Below are 21,217 nucleotides of genomic sequence, written 5' to 3' on the forward strand. Positions count from 1 at the left end.
GAATGTTGAATATATCATTTTCAAATGAAAGGAAAAGTATAATTGTATGTGGCTCTCCAGCCATGGCTATTTCTTTTTTGCTGCTGACACTCTTGGAGTACCCTGAAGCTGTTAGCTGATACACCTGTCCTATATAAGGTGTGATGCAAGCCTGCCTCAATCCAATCTGTTTGCTAAAGATACTCCTGAAGCACTGGCTCAGGGATTACGATGGCGCAGGTACATTTGTGTATTAGGTCCTGGCAGGACACAAGCAATCTGGATGCAGAGGTCTGCACGCACCATAAAGACAGCTACAACCATGACAATTCAGTTCAAAGGTGGATGGGGTATCTCTCAAAATACATACACCAATTGCCATCTATGTTACAATTTATCTCAGAAAAACATCAAGTAACAGCAATGGTTTTATTTACATACTAAATGCATGCCACCACTGAAAAAATGATGGCACTATAAAATTATTCCGGTTCATTTTGAAGCATGCCACCTACTAATATTCCCCAAATACTTGATGTGGGTGAAAATTACAGTAAGTTGTTTGTGGCTTTTCTGTACTATTCTGGGTTAATTTAACTGTTCCAATTTGAGAGTGAAAACATTTCCATAAGAATTAGCACAACATTTTAAACAATTCTATAACATGTACAGTTCATATAATTTATTTAATAATGACAGACAGTATGATTACACTAATAATAAATATTACATCATGTTAGGGTCAAGTATGATTTACATACAGTACATCCCTTTATCCAAAAGGTTTAAATGTGTGAAATACCAAGTAGAACTTAAGCAGCATCAAATATATATTCCATAACATCTTTCAAAACACTCATACCATTGCAGCATCTTTGAATATTACAGTACATCAAGGGGCACATGAAAGAAATATAATCTTTTCCCTCTCCAGAGACCCTTGCCTGTAAGCACACATATACACTCACCATCAGAGAAACTTAGTCTGGAAACAGACATACCCGTAAAGTGACACATTTTTCCGGATGAAAGTCTGGCTTTGAACACGGCAGTTCTGTACATATTAGCAGTTCTCTCTGTTGCCCAAAGATAAAAGCCCTTTGTTAAATACTTCAGCAGAAACGTTTTAAAAAGTTGAAATAATACTTCCAAACTCCCTGAGGTTGGGACAACTTTTCATATGTCCTCTGAGAGCATTGAAAAACAGCGTTGTGTTATGCACAAATCACAAAGATAGATTAGTATAATGCTCTCTCTTTTCTTGAAACGTGCTGTTTTTACACAATGACAATGATGATATATTGTTTAACAACATACTCCTAAAATCCCTGTCAATCATTGAATAAAATATGGATAATGCACTGATACATCTTTACATCATAAAAAGTCATGACAATTTCTACAAACACTGTACATTCTGTGTGTATAACCAGTTCTGAAACACATTATTACAGTACTGAATGTTGAGATTGTGGTTTCTAACACAAACAATAGGCAGGCCCACTGTAGACGAATAATCAGAAATGCAGTCTTTTCTTTTTTTAAAGTGCGTTATGCAGTAGGGTGTATGGTCAGACTAAAATTCAAGGTCGTCCACTTTAATGTCACTGTCCTTGGGTCTCCGTGGTTTGTTGGCTCTTGCGGGAGACCTGCTTCTTTTCTTAGAAGTAGTCTTCAAGCCTTCGTCGGTCTCATCCCTGTCCATTTTATAACCAGAGATGCTTGAGAAAACTGACTGTACAATCTCCTTGGCTTCCAGCTCCAGCTGCACGGAGTCCATCGATCCTGGCTGTGATTCGACTGATGTTCTGGTCATCTGTCTGTTTCGGAACTGCTCCCACGAATCCCCTCTGGCGGGTTTCAAGTCAGCCACCCCAGTGTCCTCCTCAGCTTCATCTTCATCACCCTCGTCCTGATCCTGGGGTCCTTCGCTAACTTCCTCGGCTCCTGTGTCACTTTGAACTGTAGCATCCCCTTCAGCGTCAGTGACCTCTTCGGCCCCATCTTCGTTGCACACGTTTTGAATCTCCTCATCTACATCTTCCTCTATTTCATCCACTGCTTCAGAGGAATCACCTTGGTTGCCGTCGACATCTCCTTCTGTGTCATCCATGGGTGTCTTCTCTGCAATGGCCTCATCTTCAGTTCCATCCTTACTCAACTGCTGATTTGCTGTGTCTTGCTCTCCTAAACCATCTGCCGCCGCCTCTGCTTCTTCATCTTGAGCTGCCTCTTCCTCAGTGATCTCTGCTTCAGCTGTGTGCTCTTCATCTCCTTCCTCTGTTTCGAGGTCCTCGTTTGTCTTTTCAGCTTCTTCTCCTTCCTCCTCCTCCACCTCCCCAGTAACCGTTTCATCTGCTGCTGCTGCCTCTTCTTCTTCTTCCTCCTCCTCTTCACCTCCATCCTCCCCATCAACAACTTCTCCTTCATCTCCGCCATCCTTCTCTTCTGCTTCTGCGTCCTCTTTTTCACCTGCCTCATTTGGCTCCTCCCCCTCCTCCTCTGCATTTATTTCCTCTAGAACCTCTTCCTCCTGCTCAGGTTCCTCCTGGACCGCCTCCAAGTTGCCCCCTTCCTCTTCATTCTCTTGCATCTCTGACTCTGGTTGGTTCTTGGGAGGCTCTGCTGGTCTCTGTTCTACCTTGGGGGCCGGAGGGGGATCTCTTTTGATCTGGAGGATTTTTCTAAGGTCGAAATCCATTCTGATGGGGGCAGTGTTTATGAGCTCAGCTCGAAGCACCTGCCTGGCCTCCAGTTTCTTCTTCATGCAAGCATCACATGGGCAGTACTCGTCATCACTGCGCTGATCGCTGTTATCTGTGCCAGACGCAGCATCGCTATCCTCGCTTTTGGATGGCATGAGTGATTGCTTACGCATGACCTTCAAACGCCGACGCCTTTGATCAGTCTGAACAGAGAACTCCTTAGACAGGCTGGTCATAGGTGGTCTCGGGGATCTCCCTGCACGACCCTGAATCTTCTGGAGCTCCCTTTTAATGCTATCTTGTATTCTTTTATGCACTTCAACTTTGAGTTCGTTGATCATTGTGTCAAGCATCACATTGTCATCCAAGTCCCAGCGCACCTTGAACTCTGCCATTGCACTGGCATAGTGAGACATGAACTGCTTCTCTATTTTCTTCAGTAGGCTCAACACCCACATTGGATCTGGGTCTTGGGAGACTTTCCTTGACAGCTGAGCTCGTTGTACAGAGGGAGGCGTGCCTGAGCTGGAATCCTCTGGTCGATCGCTCTCGGTTCCATTGGCTGATCTGCTTTCTTTCCCAGAGCTGTCAATGGGTGACTGAACTGTTTCCTCATTTTCTTTGGGACTCTCAGGACTCTCTCCCACCTCCACTGGGGCATCATCTGGGATATTTTCAGCTTCTTCGTCTGGGCTTTCCTGGACTCTTGCAGCAACATCGGGTGTGGCTGGGTCTGAAACAGCTTCCTCTTGCTCCGATTCTGCTGTCTGCTCTGGTGCAGAGACTGATCCGTTCTCTTCATCGCCCCCTTCTTCTGGGGCAGCTTCTGCAGGGGTTTCCTCCTCAGCTTCCTCGCCGCTACCAGCCCCTTCTTTGTGCCCCTCTGAATCTGACAGCTGTTCTGCTATCACAGTAGGAGGTGCTGATGCAGCTTTCTCCTCCTCACCGTTGATCATGCTCTTCGCCGACTCAGCCGAGCCACTGCTGACATCAACCCCAGAGGATGATCTGGGATTTGCCTCATCCTCAGCCGGGGAATGATCTTTGTCTCTCTGCGTCTTCTGATCCCCCTCAGTGGGGTCATACAGCCAGAGCGTTTGGAGAATGTTCATGATCTCACTGTATTTTGCATTTTGGGTGCCTGTTGGATCAGAGTCAATGAGTCTAAGTTTTGCGAGGCAGTCTAGGAGTCCTTTGGCAGATTTGCTGAGTTTCCTGCCATACACAGGGGAGACCTCTGGGAGGCTGTTGCATCTGTCAATTTTGGGGCTCAAAAGGGCCTTCATGACCTGGGCGCTAGAGTGGGATCGCTTTGGGAAATGCTCTTTTCTGGGTGAATCAGAGTTGGGTTTGGGAGTGTTTGACTCCTCTGCCGGGGAGGTCTCGGCCATGTCACCTTCAGTGGCAGTGTCTTCTTCTGGCTCCACTGGAGCATGCTCCTTCTCAACATTCGGCTCAGATGCATTCTCCTCTGCAGCCCCCTCGACTTCCTGTTCACTCTCTCCTGTCTCCTCAGCATTCTCAACTGATTCCACTTGTGGTGCATCCTTGGGTTCTGCTAATTCATCTTCCATTTCGTACATTGGGCCATCTACCGGAATGTTCCTCAACCACTCATTCACAACATCATTGGGAGATGTGTTTGGCAAGCAAGCCTGCACCAACTCTAAAGAGGACTGCTTGTCTCTTTGTAAGGAGCTGATTTTCTTATGTGTGTCTTTGCTGCTCTTGTTACTTTTAGTTTCCAGCTTGTCATTTTCTTTTTCTCTATATACATTACTTGAAACTCTGCTGCCTGGTCTTGTGTTTCCAGACAGCTCTCTTAAGAGATCTGCCGCAGAGAGTGCATTGGATAGGACACTATCACTAGATGTAGAGGCAAGGCGTATTGTAGGTGTCTTATTTTGGTTTGGATGTTCTGAAGCTGGGCTTGAGCAATTCTGTGATATATCAGATGTGTCCCCTGAATTTGTCCTTGCAGTTTTCTCCTCGGTTGGTTCTTTTTCTGGGGTCTTATCAAATTTAACAGACTTCGCTTTTTTGGTTGACTTAAAAGACTTAATACTGCCATTTTCACTCTTACCATCTAAATCAGTTATGGGAACTTTTACATCTAGATAAGATGCTTCCTTGGACACATCACTTGTTTTGGTGACTTTGTGTGATTTAGTTGACTTTTCTGACCGCACCGAAGCACTTGACTTTGGCCGAGAATCTCTTGCAGCTTTTTCATTTCCACTGTCATTCCCCTCTTTGCTCGTATCTGTGTTCTCAGGTGGATTGATAGCAGAAGGCTCTTCTGCTTTGGCAGGTGCTGGCGATTTACTGCGGGTCACTTTGGCAGATGATGTTGACAAAGCTGAGGGACTCCTATCTTCCCTCTCTTTCTTTAGACCTCCAGCCTTGCTCTTTGTGCTTGATCTAGATGATTTTACACTCTCTGCTTTCTTCTCCACCAAGGGGTCAGGTTCCTCCCGATCCTCACTAGGCTCAGTGGTAATTATAGCAGTTGCTTCAAGTCTTGATGGCCTTTCTGCATTTTCTGGCTGTACATTCTCTTCTTGCATTTTTGATGCCTTTGATGTTGTTGACTCTAGGGAATCTGATGTTTTTGGAGGTGAAGAATGATTGCACTGACACTTCTTTGACTTTGAAGACACTTTTGAATTACCGGACAATGCACTGGACGCCCTTGGCTCTTCTTCAGCTTTTCCGGTCTTACTTTGGCTAGATTTCGGTCTGGGAGAGGGAGCTCGGGCTGACTTCTTGGAGGTGTGGGAGGCCACACTTAAGGCACTCTTTGACCTCTCGTTGACCTCCTCTGAAGCCTGTTCGACCTCTTGGCCTGCAGGGGTATCGGTGGGCTCTGCTTGAGCATTGTCTGTTTCTGTAGCACCTTTGAGACATTTTTCGTCAGAGGTTTGTGACGTTACACTTTCAGGTCTCTGCTCTGCTTCCTTCGCTTTTGCAGTGTCATCAGAATGTGCTTCAGGATTGTGGCTTGCCTTTTGGGACTTTCTAGATTTAATAGACACCGTGGTTTTATTTGACATTGCACTGGATACTCTTTCCTGAAATTCATTTTCTGCCTTACCCTGTTTTTTTGATGACTTTGTGGACTTCTTGGACATAGCACTAGTAGGTCTTTCTTCGGAAGTAACTTCTAATTCTTGTCCATCAGGCTGTTTTGTTGCAGGGCTGGGAGATCGTTTAGCCTCTTTAGCCTGAGATTTTCTGGATGATCTTGATACGTCTGTTTCAACAGACAATGAGCTTAAAGGTCTTTTTTCACTCTCGTCCTCCTTCCCCCTGTCAGATGGAGCAGGACTCTTGGCCCGAGCTGTTTGTGCTTTGTCTGATGTAGATTTGGGAGATTTCCCGGACTTGACTGTGGCATCTGTTTTATTTGACATTGAACTTGCTGCCCTCTCCTCCTTTTCTTCCGCACCTTCTGCTGGGTTGGAGTTTGCTAATGGCTCTGTTGTTTCATGGTTTGAAGCATTGTCTTTTACATTTGTTTCACTAGGCCCACTCTCCTCAGCTGCAGGCTCCTCATGGGTTTTTGGGGAGGACTTTGCTGATTTCCTGGACATGGCACTGGATGATCTCTCCTTTGGGGCAGAGTTTGTCTTATCTTCCAGTGGATTGGCTGGACTCACCGCTCTCTTTGACCGTCTTGAGGTTTTCGATACATCAGACTTAACACTTAAGGAACTGGCTGGTCTCTTCTCAGCTTCATTTTCTTTCTCTTCTTGCTTCACTTTTGCTAGACTCTTAGGCCTGGGTGATTTGGCCCTCTCTGGAGCAGCGAGGGCCAACTTCTGTGAGGCTTTGGATTTAACAGAAGCATCTGATTTATTAGACATGACACTGGCTGCTCTCTCCTCTGTAATAGCCTCAGGCTCTGGATCACTGACATTCTCTCTTTCTGCTTCAGGTGCTTTTCCATTTAAATCCTTGACCTTTGCAGGTGTTGCTGCCCTTGGGGATTTTGCCCGTGACGCTGTTGAACAAGCTGACTTATGGGATGCTCTTGATCTGGCAGAGGCATTGGACATCACACTGGGTGCCCGGCTGCCCTCTGCAGGTTCTTCAGTTGCTTTTGCCGAGTTGTCCTCTGCAGGTGAAGGTTCCTCATCAGTGTATGACTGCTTTGGAGATAAATTGGATCTATTGGAGGCCTTTGATTTATTTGATAGCGAGCTTGCTGCTCTTTCTTCCTCGGGTGCTTCAGTTTCCTGTTGGCAAGTGTCAGATACAGCTGAGGTTTGGCTTGCTGCCCTCTCTGATGCTTTGCTTTCAGGTCTAGCAGATCGCCTTGATGCTGCAGACAATGCACTGTCTGCCCTCTTTTCCTCCTCTTCTTCACCTGTAGTGACAGCAGTCTCATCAGGGCTCTTGGCTGCAGGCGATTTTGCTCTTCTCAAAGCAGAACAGTTTGATTTGTGGGATCTGTGGGACTTGACTGATGTGTTTGTCTTATTTGACATAACACTTGTTGCTCTTTCATCGATGGTTTTGCCTTCTACAGCTTCATCAGTGCCTGGCTTCTCCTCCACGGATGCCTGCTTTAAGGATGACACAACACTAACAGATCTCTCCGGAAGGGCTTCTTCTGTTTCCTGTTTCTCTGAGGCAACAGAAGCTTGACTCTCTGCTTGCTTCACCTCAGCTCCTTCAGACTTCCTTGACATCCTCGATGCTTGTGAAGCATTTGACTGAGCTGATGTGGCCCCATCCCTTGCTTCACCATCCTCTGCAATGGAAGCTGGACTCCCTGAATGGTTTGATCTTGGTGATTTTGCTCTGTTTGAGGTGGAGCAGTTTGATGTGTGTGATACCCTGGATTTATTGGACAAGGAGCTACCAACTCTGTCCTCTTCTTTCTCTGAAGAGGCAGATCCTGATTTCTCATCCCCTGTAGCTGATTCAGTCACTGATGACTTCCGACAGTTTGAGCAAGCAGACTTCTTGGAGGCTTTTGAATTGTTGGACTGAGCACTTTCCACTCTGTCGTCTGGGACTTCCTGTCCACCATCTGCTTCACCCTCGGCTATGTCTGATGCTGGTGTGGTGCCTCTTGATGACACATGATTCTCACATTTCGTAGATTTGCTGGATTTCTCTGATTTCACTGACCTTGCTGACCTCTCTGACATGACACTGGGTGGCTTTTCCTCAGCCTCTCCATTGGCTTGGTTATCTTCTACTTTATCTGTCAACTCCTCTGAATGTCTGGAAGTACTCTCACTCTCAGGGTCACACCCACCACAATGGGGACACACACTGGACTTTACAGATCCTCCACTGACTCCTGACATGGCACTTAGTGTTCTCTCCTCCTCCTCCTTCTCCTCCTCCTTCTCCTCCTCTTTCTCCTTCTCCTCGCCTTCATTCTCAGCAGACTGGGCATTTGATTTGTGAGACGTGTGCGATTCTCTTGACTTTCTGCTGGATTTTGACACTGTGCTTGGGGGCCTGTCACCCTCTTCAGCATTTTCTGATTGAGGGGACGCTGCTCCGCACTGACAAGAGTGGCATTTTGAGGAGCCTCTGGATGCTGTGCTCTCGGGCCTGCCATTAGGAATGGGACTGTCTTGCTGCTGGTCTGCTGGTGCGGGAGAAGCATTTTTGAGCTTGTGCTTTGATAACCTTGAAGAGCAAGCAGACGCTTCCCTTAGCTTTGGAGACAAAAGACGCTCATCTGGCGTTTTACTGCGAGTTTTCGCCCTGCTGGACACTTTGTTTTCCTGTTCACCCTGAGAACACAGAGAGGCTCTGGACGAGCCGAGTGGGAGGTCATCATCGTCATCATCCTGATCCTCCTTCAGGGACTCAAGCACTTTGGAGGAGTTGCTGATCGCAGAGACAGGGCGTTCTTCTGTGTCTGATGCCTTGGTGACCTCAACACAGCACATGCCTGAGTGACGGTGCTTTCGCTCTGATGTGTCTGGTCTCCTCTCGCCATTGTGAAGCATTCGGCTCTCTCCCTCACACCTCTCAGCGTGGGACCTCTTGCTCTTTGATGTCGTGGCCATGGAACAAACCTCGCTGCGGCTGCAGCAGCGGCTTATGGTGCAGTACTCCACCATGGTATCTCCTCCTTCCACAGTCTGCTGGTAGCACGAGGCCTTCTCCACCACGTGCTCTGTATATTCCTCACTGGAGCGGGAGACGGTGCGAATGCTGTCCACAGACGCCTCCTTGTGGACAATTTTATGGGATGATGCGCTGGAGCTGGAGGACTTGACCAGCCTGGATGATCTGTGGTGTTCTCTGTGCATGGGATTCTTCCATATGTCATATTCCTGGCAGTGGTTGCAGCAGTTTTCACAGTGAGATTCCGCCATTCGTCTCTGGTGTACTTTGCCATAAGTCTCTTCGACCTCACCACTTGACTCCCGCTCTGAGGACTCTTTACCTTGCTGTAGGTAATGGGGATTTGCTTCCTTCTCGTTAATGGCATCGTTGGTGACCCCAGGGGATTTCTTGATCTCCGTGGACCACTGGAGAGTCTCATCGTTGGTGAGGCGGAAGCGGACTTTCATTTCAACAGAGAGGCTGCCATCTTTGTTGACAAGGACTCGCTTCTCAATGTCATCATTTATGATGGCTTCCTTACTATGAGGGCAGTTTGTGACATAGCCAGATTGGCCAGGTGTACACAGTCCATTTGGGTAAGATTTCTCTGATGACAGAGAGAATCGAGTTGACCTGTTGCTGGAGTCTGACCTTGGGTGGATGATGCTCTTCTTTGTCTCGAGACCAAAATTCACTGTAAGTACAAAATAATGACACAAATTAATATTACTGCACTGTATGATCATTAATAGTCTCAGTAAAACATCTACCAGTAGTACTAGGCCATAGTATTAGTATTAGTACTATGCCACTATGAAGATAATGGTAATCACTTTATATTGGCAAATGTACCCTTACTGACTGGACAGCATATGATATGTAGAGGACAGAGGACATAGTCTATATATGCTAAATAATTAATATCTATCTTACTAGATAATACAACACACATTGCATACTTGTTATCAGCAATGGGCCTCATTTTTCTTATATAGTATCATATAGTGTCAACTCAAGAAACATGTATTGTGTACATACCTGAAGGTTTTTATAGGTTTAGTATGCTACTATTGTATAATGTTTGCTATGGTGGTCTAGAAACACTCTGTATGCTTTTGGTGCTTTGTATTTTTCGTTTCATATTGTTAGACAAAGGAGTGTATTAGCTATGCCACTCTTCTCATGGCCCTACCATTTTTCTTGCTCTCGTGTCCCTCGCTGCAGAGGCTGGAGCGGGAGCGGGCGCTCACCCCCGGGAGCTTCTCCTCGGAGTTCTTCCGGCATTCTACCATTAGAGGCCTGAACGGCTCCCGACCCACACACACCAGCACATTAGGGCAGTGCATCAATGTCTGGATGCTGTCAATCTGCACACACAGGCATACACAAAGGGAACAATGTTAGGGCACTGTTTCTGAACAGGAAGAGACCATATCAGTATATGATGTATCAGGTTTTCATGATTTTCAATATGCACCTAAGCATTGCTGGTAAACATATTTTTTAACTCAACCTACCCTGACTTCAACACGAACATGAATAATACATCAAAATGTCACCGAAACCACTGGATATATCAATCAATACTACACTGAGACAAAGTCAAGGTCACAATAACCCCATTCATCTTTTCAAGTTCTAACATCACCATGCAGTGTAGATGAAAGCGTTGTACTGCAGCAGCATGACACATCTGTAGATTTGACTTTTAAGGATGACTCACAGTGACTCTATTGACTTAATATGACACTATTTTTAGGGAATAATGTTTTTGTGAATAACTTTCAGTTCAGTCATTATACTGTGCTTTAAGATCCTCTGAACAAAAAATCTGTTTCTCAAATTAACTACATTTAACCTCAAAACCTTCTATACAGTTACAGATTCAGATACAGTATTCTCTGTAATGCACTTTAAAAAAATAAAATATTACCTGATATCAGAACATCAGGTTGTGCACTATTACAGTATGGCAATAGTTGACAGCCACAGGTTGATTTGTAATGATAATCAGATTAATATCAGTAATAAATTATCTGCAGATGGCACATGTTGTGAATGGGGTGCTTCTACATGAGATATGATAGCACTGTCTTCACAAAAGTCCAGTTACCTTGCGTCCCTCAATCGTGTAGAGTTTTTTGATGTGGCACTGCATGAGCTCGGACACCTCCTCCATGAAGACGCGGAGGCTGCGTGCCGTCCGGCGGCTTAGGACAATGGAGCGCCTCACCGCCGGGTCGGCGTTCTTCACTAGCACAATGCGCTTGGAGTGGCGGTAGTAGTGCGGGCTGGCGTGCTCGGGCGGGGCCTCCTCGGGCCGCGTGGGCCTACGGCGGGCACTGTGCGGGCGACTGTGGTTGTGCCACACGGTCGGCCGTTTCCCCGCCACCTCCATGTTGATGGGCTTGACGAGGCGGCGGTCCGAGCACAGGTAGCAGCCGCCGTCCTCCAGCTGCTCCAGGCGCTTGATGCTGTGCGTGCCACGCGGCGTGGTGATGGTGCGCACGCCGAACGGCAGCGGCACTTTCTGCGAGAGGTCGTCCAGCAGGGCGTCGAAGCACTTGAAGCTGCGGTTGTGAATGGCCATGCGCACGCCGCTGAACTGCGCGTCGCCGCTCTTGAAGAAGGTGATTCGCTTGGCCGGCGCGGCAGTGGTCACGTTGGTGGGGAAACGAGGCGTGAGGGACTGAGGCTGCTGGGGGTCATTCTTAAACGGGGAGCTCAGGTCCGGGAAACCAGAGGGTCCACTGTGCATTCTGCCCACTCACTCCACACTGGGCACAGAGTAAAGGAGGATTAGAGTCATTACAGTAATCATATTATACTACTCAAATTATTATTCTATTCATTAGTCATCAAAGTAATCACATTCTCTTCATTAAGATATCAAACTTGATGTGAGACAAAGCAATGTCCTGCTCTATGTCCCCATCTTAACAATTTATATGGACACTCATATAACCCTGACCCTGCCCACTCATAGAGTATGCCCATAATGCCAATGTTTATTTGGGATTTTCAATCTATTTAAATACAGGGAACATATAGTCATGTGACAGCAGTGCAGTTCTGAATCTAATCTCTCCCTCCAATGTTCTACCTATTGCTTTTGTGACCGTTTAACTACTTGGACAGCTAGAGGCTGCCAGATTTCTGTCTGTCAGTCTGCCTGTTCCCAAGAGGATTGTAACAGCAGGGAGTTTCCAATGCCTTACTTGGCAGAGGTGTGGGGGTTAAGGCAGCAGTCTTTAGAAGCAAGTTTTTCATACCAAGGCCATTACAAACTATTCAATAGCTAAGTACAGTCTGCTTGCCTTCATAGTCAAGATGAAGAAGTGTGAAGAGTGTCTACAACAAGTGTAAAACCTGAATAAACTTCAACAATTAAAATAGTATAGTTTACCAGCACAATATATATATATATATATATATATATATATATATATATATATATACATTTAAAGAGAGCTTTGGCAAAATAACTGGCAAAATCCACTACAGGTATCAAAACAAGCATAATAACCTTGCCAATTACTACAAAGTGTCTGAATTTGTCATGTACAATACATAATATAAGTGTCAAGTGTCTGACTTAAATCATTCATCCTGTAAACATTCAATTGATTTAGTTATTGAATGTTCTGATGACTACATAGTATTAATATTAGGTGCCAATCTCAAATGGATACCATCTGATTAAATCTCATTGCTAAATTACATAAGAGGAAACACTTAAGAAGTAATATCTGCTGGCCAATTCAGTAGCTTGAGGTTAATTAGCATAATGTTATTCTGTGCCTCTCAACAAGCTGCTTTTCCCTGAGAGAGGGGTTGTGAAAAGGCTACATGAAACAGAGAAACCTAATTATTGAGATATCATCTCTAGCAGACAAGTGAGTCTGCATCCCGTGATGATTTCAGCTCCCATACCCTTTCCAAACCCAAACAACCCAATGCAATAGTTTTACATTGTAACTAATAGACCTGAATATTTTAGATTGTGTCTAGTAGTAAAAAGAACAATAAACCAGAAATGTAGTGAGGGTGGAAACTGAACTGGGGAATACCAAGTCCAAACCCACAAACTAGGTCTGTCTGGGGATTAATGAAAGGCCTGATTTAAATGGCACTTCCATGCTTAGACCTTAAATGGTGGGTTAATCCAGCAGTCAAAGGTGCCTGGGACACCTTTAGACATGTTTACAGTAACAACATACCTATTAGACATTATGTACACAGTTTTACAGACTCCCTGCTCTGAAGCGAGAACAGGCTTATTACATCACAAACACATTTGGGTGTAAAACAATTAAAACAATTGAAAATAGATATATCAATATGTTACTGATCATTTTCAACAATAAAATAGCCTATATACATCACACCCTGCTCAAACCAGCTTTAAAACCTACCACACCTACCAAGAGTAAGCTTATTTACAATTTATAATGGCTAATCTAGGCACACGACGACTGTCACATCATGAATACGCCTACTTTTTGCACATGACCAAATTACATTCAATTCTAAAAAATAGATACTCTACTCACACTTTGCAGCTCCATGATCCAAACTGATACTGACAATGTACATGCAGCTTTTACACTCAAATAAGAGGAGACAGCTGAGCGTTCTGAGCGGGACCTGTGCTGCTGTGAGCTGAATGTTGCTGCGGTAATGGAGAGTTCAAAAGCCCTCCCACAAAAAGTCTCGCCACTAATCAGGGCCTTTGCAAGCTAAGGATAGAACGCAAAGCCTCTTTAATCACCTTGAGATTTCACTGAAATCTAAGGCCTTAGACGGCCACTCCTGGATTGCGTAAAAGTCAACAGAGGTAGAAGTGGAACACTGCACAGATTCAGTATCAATGCAGCATTATTTAATATCAATAAACCTGATGTTGAGTTGGGACTGTTAATGCTGCCATTTAATAAATACAAACATAGTCCACATTGTTTACATAAAGTGCTTTAGAATAACGTGGGCAGAGGATAGTGCTTCATCCAAAATTACATTTTAAGCGTCTTGATCTCTATAACATCCACTCTGTCACACTGTTACATGAGTATTTTTAACACACTCACATATAGAACAATGGCACTGCATGTGCAAACTGCTTGTCATTAAGAGAGTAATGGAACAGAATTAAGTGTATGTGTGGGATGAACGCTGTGGAGCCGTAATAGACACTACCATCCACTGGGAACAAATAAATAAGGCACAAATTAGATAGTGTGTGGGAGGAACTTGAATTTGGGCTCCATTATGGGTGAACAACTGACTGAATCACAAACATTACTAAAAGCATGAGTAGCGCCCCAAGGCCACTGGAACTGTTTTCGACATGAGCGTGCTTCAACAAACGGCTGAAAAGTGAGGTCTAATGCAGTATATCTAGGGTTAAACTGTAACTAGGTGCATATTATTTTAGCTTGTCAAATGATAACATGAGTGAACAACAGTTGTTAATATGATAGATCATATACTGTAAATCTGTTTAGCATGGCTTAGTGAATGATACAGGTAGAAGGCAGGGTGTTTTATAAAATAGCTGGCTGTAATTCAGATTCTGAAAAGATGGCATGGTTGGAATATGGCTGCATTTTGTACCACCAGACTACCTAAAATCTTAGCACACAGTTACACAGACACACTCTGGGAACAGACAGTGATTAAAGACATTAAGGATAATCTGTAGTGCTGTAGGTCGAGCTTGCCTGTACAGAGGAATACCGTATCAAACACCCTTAAAGGTGTAGCATCAGATGAACTCAACATCCTTCAGTAAAATCCCCTATGACAATGATTAAATAGATGTTGATAAGCATTAGCTAACCAAAGAAAGAGCAAAACTAGGTGTTTCTGTTCCATACCACATCACATGTGCAATGATATCGATATCATCGGATATGTAAACACAGTGTACATGGGAGGTGGCTAAAGAGCCATTAAAGTCTATTACTGCCAGGACCGTGGCTTAGTATAGTCTTAGTATAATCTGTGTGGTTATACTGAGCTAGCACATCCTCTGCACTGTCACTCTGAACTCTTACCCGCCATTACCCACTCATACAATGACGTGAAAGAAAGGGAGAGGCGAGTGCAATTGTGTTGCGGCCCTAGTTGATTTTATACTATTCAAAGTGTTTGATAAATTGCTTTTTTTGTTTTAGACATTCAAATTTGGCAATAAAATGAATAAATCATGTTTAAAGCCTAATATCATGCCAAAATGGAAAATCATTTTATTAAAAAACAAAATGTAAGCGATGTGACACTCCCTGATTTCTGCATTGCACATGCTTCATATTTAGTTACATTATGCACCTTCTGACATGCTGTATGGCAAGTTGAGAGATGTTCTGTATGTTTTTTTCTAAATTGTTTGGTTCTTACACTTATTTTAACAATTATGATAGCACTGGTTTTAAAATGTGAGTAGTACAATAGTATAACAGAGTTCTAGCCAATCAGGAGCAGACCATGTTGACGTCACTGTCTTAGATAATATAACCTAGTGTATGTTCTCTCTGAGTTCAAACAGGATTAGCTGGTATTCCTGTCCTGTTTGCTCTTGTTTCTATTAAGAGGAAATATGCACTTCTTGTCAGCATTTTAACTTGCTTGACTTTGCATACTTTGAGTCAGGTTCATCAAAAATCCGCTTAAACCCTCTCTGGATTCATTCCAAAAGAATGTGAGAAAAAGGATAATTTGTGAATGCAATGATTTTGCATTTGTATGCAGATACACGTATAGAGCCATTTGATAAGTCAAGATCTAGATCTAGAATTGTTTTAGTTTGCTTTCCATTTACTCACACGCCCCTAATGTAATGCTGAGCGCAAAGTGCAAAGTCAGTCTAGTCAGAGCAAAGTTCTCATGAATGAACTAATGGCATCATGTGGTGTGAGACAGCTTTTATCTGACCCAAGAATCTTTGCTTAGATAGATTTTGTATAGATATTAAGCAAGCTTTGGTTTGACTTTGCACTTTGCCCAGTATTTAAATTATAGGACCCACAGAAGGTGTGAATAGACCAGACTAACACTAACTTAACAGTTTCCAGGCAGGATTAAACTTTTCATCTGCAGGCCTATCGAATGAATCATTGTTAATTGGGTTTGTATTCATATTTTTAAGTTAGAGTAAAGCATCCCACCAGGTGATGCACTTAATGGGGAATTACTGAAATGTCCCGTCAGACCTCAATCTGAAATGCACACAAAGCCATTCTGCCATCTAATTACATTCAACTGAGAGCAGGATTCTGTAATGACCAATCTTCCATGAGACTTCGGCAGAGCTCCCCTCCACTAAGCCAGGTGTGACACATGTTGCCATCACAGTAGATTCCCTATGAAACCAGCATGCTACACAGCACACACCCTGTTTAACATACGACAAGGCACAGCTGCATCACTGGGACCCACGAGAGGGGAAGTGACAACAGCTAGCTTTCTGTTCATACAAGCAGAGAGGCCCTTCCCCCTTGGTGCCATAAGGCTGCCATACTGTGTCAGAAATACATACTTATGTACATTTGTTTTTAGATTTCCAATTATATGGAATAGATACTTTCAACTGTCTTGAAAATCACATCTCAGTACACTGTGTGGTCTTGTAGCAAGACAGAATGATTTTTGGGGCCAACATTTCATGAAATTACTTCAGCACACCTGAGGCTTGAATATATTATTTAAAGGTAATGACAATGTAACTACTAAGAACCAATAGCATGTGACTGTAGCCTACTACATGCTTTCCTTGAATCAATAATGGATCCCTTTGCTGTTACGCTGTTTCCCTAAAACATCGTCTACTTATTCACATTTTTCATCATCTGCTGGTGTCATTCTAGAACAGAGGTGGGTGACTTTAAAAATGGTAGCAAAAATGTGTGACATTATGTAGCCAAAACACTGTTGTGCGTTCTAACACAGAATTATTCAAGTTTAGATATTTCATATTTCATTCTGTTACATTATGAATTTGGATAATATAAGCCTTTACTAACCTTTACTTTGAGCCATGAGCCTGAGCCTCCATATCTTTCCTGTTCCATAAAATGTAATCTTATTTAACAGACATGTTAAGACAGACATGTAGGCCTAAAGTCTATATTTGTGATGTTTAATATTAGAGTATTTACTTTACTTATTTAATCAATTAATATCAGTAACCTATTCCCTTCTCCCTTCTTAAAAAACATGCTTATTCTGTGTGACTTGTAAGTTGCTGAAAGTATAACCACAATACAGTAGACAAATCGAGATTGCTTTACTCATTTGTTCAAACTGTTCTCAAATTCCTAAAAGAAGTTAAAATCAACTACCTTACCATTTCATCTCATCCAACAGATCAAATCTCTCCATTAGGTACAGCAACCTTCCCATCCAATAGACATATAGGTCACCAGAGACACCTCCGCAGAAATCCAACAGGACAATTCAACAGATTAAAACTGCTCTCAATATCTCTGAGAGCCTCTTAAATGTTGAACAAAAAACTGGCTGCAGTGGACTGTGTTGTTGTTGTCTAATGTCAATAAAAAAAATCCCACACATCCTAGGAGACACAATGTAGCTACATTGTTCTCGCTACTTTGACACCGATCGTTCCATTAGACTAATTATCAAAAGCAAGCGCGTCCAATTATGAAGAGGGAGTGGGGCTCATATATGAAAGAGGATTATGCCTGCTCGGCCATCTGTACCAGTAGGATTTAACTCTTAGGTTACCGTTTGTGCAAAGCACGATGTCAGTGTTTTCTTATAGTATGCCAAACGTTAAATTACAAACATGTAAACATATTCAAGAAAATGAATTGAACTAGAACACCTACATGTCCATGATAGCCTAAAGCTTAATGATTTATCTCCATGATAAACTCTCTATAACTGGTGGTCATGGTAATTCAATTGGCAAGACAGACTTCAAACAGTCTAAGCAGTCGTTGAACTGGATGAGCTGTTTTGTCTGGCACATACTATATTTAAAATAATAATAATAATAATAATTTTAAGGGGGGAAAAATACAATATACAGTAGGCTCCATAAAGTCACTAAAATTGACATCCCTCACGCGCTTGCTGCAGCAAGAGCGAACCTCTCCAAGGTAACCTGGGTAACAAGACGCCCCTAAACAACACAAGCTATGGCCTCACTAACAGCAACAGAAATGCAAAGGATTGCCAAAGTAGAGGTAGGCCTATACATTACTTCAGAGCTATGTGTAGGCTATACCCCCGACGTGACAGACATTACAGATTAGGAATGCTACTTGTTACCGTTCTTGCGTATTTTAGATCTAAAACATCTAATTGTGGCACTGGGTGATGCATAGGCTAGCCTAGCCTACTCATCACACATCACACACAACGTTAGCCAAGTCACAACTTGCGAGGCAACAAGTTAACAGGCTTGCTTTCATAAATAGATCGATACAAAAGCATTTTAGCAATGAATGTGTAGGCCTGTATGATTTATTCATGCGTGTCCACTTACCGTTGGCTATGTTGTGTACCGACCCTAATGTCTGTCAGCCAACCTTAGCACAGACTTGCGCGACAAGTGCAGGTGCATGCAAACACGTTGCTTTCGGGATAAAAATGTAATATTGGGTACCACAGTTAAAGATGATTGCAGCCTTTTCTCGCAATCGATGGTTCATTTTCCAAACAGCTTTCCAGTCCTCTTTACGTCTTCTCTTTGTACACCAGAAACGAGAAGGTATGCAGCGCCTGAGTGAACATTTCCAGTGGAATGAGTTTGTGGGAGACAGCCAGAGACAGCTCCTGCATCAGGAGTTTGTCTATGAGGTCGCAATGTTCGCAGTGAATCGTGGATTCCCTTGGACAGCCACGTCTGAAGTCGCCAGAATGTCAAAGGAACTACTGCCGAATCTAAAAGGTGTTAGTTTTTAAGATCCTCGTTTTGTGTTATATTAAAGGCAATGAATGAGACGGGGGTGAGTGCGTGCGCACGCGCGCTTGCGCTGGTGAGGTGATAGTACAGGTTGACTCGGTTGTTTCTTCAGCGTGCAAATCCGTGATAAGGGAAATTTGTTGAAGTAATGCACAGAAAGGTGCAATCGTGCATATGCTCTTCTTCTTTAGGCCTACTTCCAGTTGTGGAAAGAAACGTGCTGCCAAAAAATACTTGAGCCAGAGGGGTTAGTCGGTAGCATCTGAGGGGAATAAGTCTGATTTTTGGCAAGGTATGCCACACGAGTAGCATTGCATTGGCAGTAGCTTTTTGTGTGTTATCACCCTTGGCTATTATATGGGATTTATTACAGGTGAATAGGCAAAACATCTTAACAAACATCTTAACCCACAAATCTTACACAGCTGATTGTTTACAACATGTCAATTTTTTTTGTATTGAAAGTTTTCTGAAATATTATGTAAATGAGCCATTATGTAATGAAATATCCATTAATTTGCATACATTTCAAGTACAGAAATCTTAACATTGGATGAAGTCAGGTTCAAAATTCTGGGTTTTGTTTTTCATTTTGAAGACATATTAAAATGAAATGTTCTTACTGAAATTCCTGAAATGTCTTCATACATTTGCTGAAAACCCATATTATGAATGTTCCAGAACTTTTATTTATCACATGCTATAGGTTTAATAAAACACAAGAAGCTATACCCAATACGCAATGTTATCACTTTTTCTAACTCTAGGGTGGTATACCTTGTCAAAAATCCGACCAGAGACCGAGACTTATTCCCCTAGAATGGTACCAATTGACCAAAATTAGGGGGTCTGGCTAAAGGACAAAAAGAGAGAAAAAAAAACAATCGGATAGTAAAAATTAAATTAATAATTAATAATTTAATATGGATGACATGTACATAATGTTAATTAGCTTTGAAATCTGAGCATGAATAAATACCCCATGGATGGGCTTTCCCCCACATAATGGTTATATGAACCTGTGCATCAGATTGATTTGGCAACCAAGTTCCATCTACCTGCGGTCACTGTCTAGGTTTGGAGAGAGACCAGGCTATTGAGTTGACTGCAGAGAGAGTATCACAATGTCTTCCTAGCCTCCCTGAAGTCCACCACGCCACCATGTTCAACTTCATTGCGGAGACTTATGTGCACCACCAACAGCTCTACCAGGCCTTCATGAGTCTGCCTGCACCGAAGAACCCCGTGGTCCAGCTCAAAGTGGAGGTGCCCCCTGTCCCTCCACAGCTATCTGAGGGCATGGACATCAAAGAGTGGGAAACGCAGAATGCAGTGAGGAGGCTGGCCTCGGCACAGGAGGAGAAGCTGGCCGAGATTCGCCAGCTGAGGCAGCAGGCGGGACGACTGCAGCAGGAGCAGCTTGAGGCCACGCTGGAGTGCTTTGGCAGGGAGGGCAGCCGAGGAAAACAGGTGAAGGATTTAGAGACAGGCATTCTGACTCAAGTGTTTTTAATCGCCTCCATGTTTCAAAGTAACATTTCTACAGCTCAAATAATTTCTCATTTATGTCATTGTGTGTGGTGTACCTGCAAAGTTAATATAACTCACTAGAATTGGGATGATGTTGCATAATATCACACATCTTTCAGGAGAAAATTGTAGGAGGCAGTGGGAACTATGAAGACAGGTATTTAAAAACTTTTAAAAAGTGAATGTTGCAGTTCAGTGTTCAATGTAATGTCATGCGTTTTGTTATAGGAAGTGGAGAAGATAATCCATGACATTGTCAAAGCTCAAGGGGAGAAGATAATGGAGACCATGATGAAAGAAAGTGCACTTATTCAAGAGCTTTTAGAACTGAAAATACAAATGAAAGCCATGGCACGACCAGAACCTGTTGTCCTCTCAAGTCACCAAAAAACTAAGAAGTAATCTTTTTGTTAAGAGATGCTTGTCACATCTGGGATTGACTGCAAAAAGGAACCCTTTTCATGTAGTAGTATTTTTCACACCTTTTTATAATAAAGCGGATATTTCTGGATGTTGTAAGGAATCAAAACTGAATGACCTGGATTTCCAAGAAGGGGAGACTTAAAAAAAAAAAAAAAAAAAAAAAAGCTTGGAAAATTCCCTTGCAAAAGTAGTGAGCACAATAAAGCAGTACATTGAAGCATGCCTCTGCAGTTTTCAACATAGGCCTATCAAAGGCCAGGCAAACATCAGAGGCTGAATGACCTTTTAGAGATGACTAAACCTTCAACTAGAATTCTGCATGCTGGCTCAGGTCTACTGCTTAAAAATAGTCCACCTTCCTTTTGAAAAAGCAGCACTGCATCACTGTACATCCACTAACCTGCTGTGGACGAACATATCTGCTTCAGTCTGGCCAGATAGTTGGCTAATGGCTGACTATTTGGTGTTGTTTCACGTGTGTTTGGTGAAAGACTCCCTCAGAGGTATAGAGCTTGAGGATATGCAGGTGTTTCGCCTGACTCTGCCTCTCATCTGGCAGTGGTCTAAA

The 21,217-nt window shown here is 43.3% G+C and overlaps 2 protein-coding genes across 5 annotated transcripts; one reads left to right on the forward strand and one right to left on the reverse strand.

The window, feature by feature from the left end:
- Positions 1 to 639: 639 nt before the first annotated feature.
- Positions 640 to 18,360, reverse strand: rp1l1a (rp1 like 1a). Of its 4 annotated transcripts, XM_048227661.1 has the most exons (5): positions 17,110 to 17,319; positions 16,787 to 16,825; positions 10,879 to 11,542; positions 9,958 to 10,132; positions 640 to 9,459 (listed from the first exon to the last, which is right to left on the reverse strand). In XM_048227661.1, exons 3-5 carry the CDS (start codon positions 11,521 to 11,523, stop codon positions 1,556 to 1,558), a joined length of 8,724 nt encoding a protein of 2,907 aa, XP_048083618.1. In that variant the 5' UTR covers positions 11,524 to 11,542; positions 16,787 to 16,825; positions 17,110 to 17,319; the 3' UTR covers positions 640 to 1,555. The 4 variants fall into 4 exon arrangements, with proteins under 4 accessions (XP_048083618.1, XP_048083621.1, XP_048083620.1 ...); XM_048227664.1 differs by lacking the exons at positions 16,787 to 16,825; positions 17,110 to 17,319 and adding an exon at positions 18,277 to 18,360; XM_048227663.1 differs by lacking the exon at positions 16,787 to 16,825.
- Positions 17,894 to 20,737, forward strand: c19h8orf74 (chromosome 19 C8orf74 homolog). Its single transcript, XM_048227669.1, has 4 exons — positions 17,894 to 17,974; positions 18,492 to 18,681; positions 19,772 to 20,166; positions 20,455 to 20,737. Exons 1-4 carry the CDS (start codon positions 17,927 to 17,929, stop codon positions 20,626 to 20,628), a joined length of 807 nt encoding a protein of 268 aa, XP_048083626.1. The 5' UTR covers positions 17,894 to 17,926; the 3' UTR covers positions 20,629 to 20,737.
- The last annotated feature ends 480 nt before the right edge of the window (positions 20,738 to 21,217 follow it).

This window comes from Alosa alosa, chromosome 19 (assembly GCF_017589495.1).
Source record: "Alosa alosa isolate M-15738 ecotype Scorff River chromosome 19, AALO_Geno_1.1, whole genome shotgun sequence".
Taxonomy (NCBI): domain Eukaryota; kingdom Metazoa; phylum Chordata; class Actinopteri; order Clupeiformes; family Clupeidae; genus Alosa; species Alosa alosa.

Excerpts from the sequence above, each read along its gene's own strand:
- c19h8orf74 (XM_048227669.1), top strand. The coding sequence starts at position 17,927 with ATGGCCTCACTAACAGCAACAGAAATGCAAAGGATTGCCAAAGTAGAG. Across the intron at positions 18,682-19,771 it reads ACTACTGCCGAATCTAAAAG|GTTTGGAGAGAGACCAGGCT; the intron begins GTGTTAGTTTTT and ends GTCACTGTCTAG. Across the intron at positions 20,167-20,454 it reads AGGGCAGCCGAGGAAAACAG|GAAGTGGAGAAGATAATCCA; the intron begins GTGAAGGATTTA and ends GTTTTGTTATAG.
- rp1l1a (XM_048227664.1), bottom strand. The coding sequence starts at position 11,523 with ATGCACAGTGGACCCTCTGGTTTCCCGGACCTGAGCTCCCCGTTTAAG. Across the intron at positions 10,133-10,878 it reads ACACGATTGAGGGACGCAAG|ATTGACAGCATCCAGACATT; the intron begins GTAACTGGACTT and ends CTGTGTGTGCAG. Across the intron at positions 9,460-9,957 it reads ACACGAGAGCAAGAAAAATG|TGAATTTTGGTCTCGAGACA; the intron begins GTAGGGCCATGA and ends TTGTACTTACAG.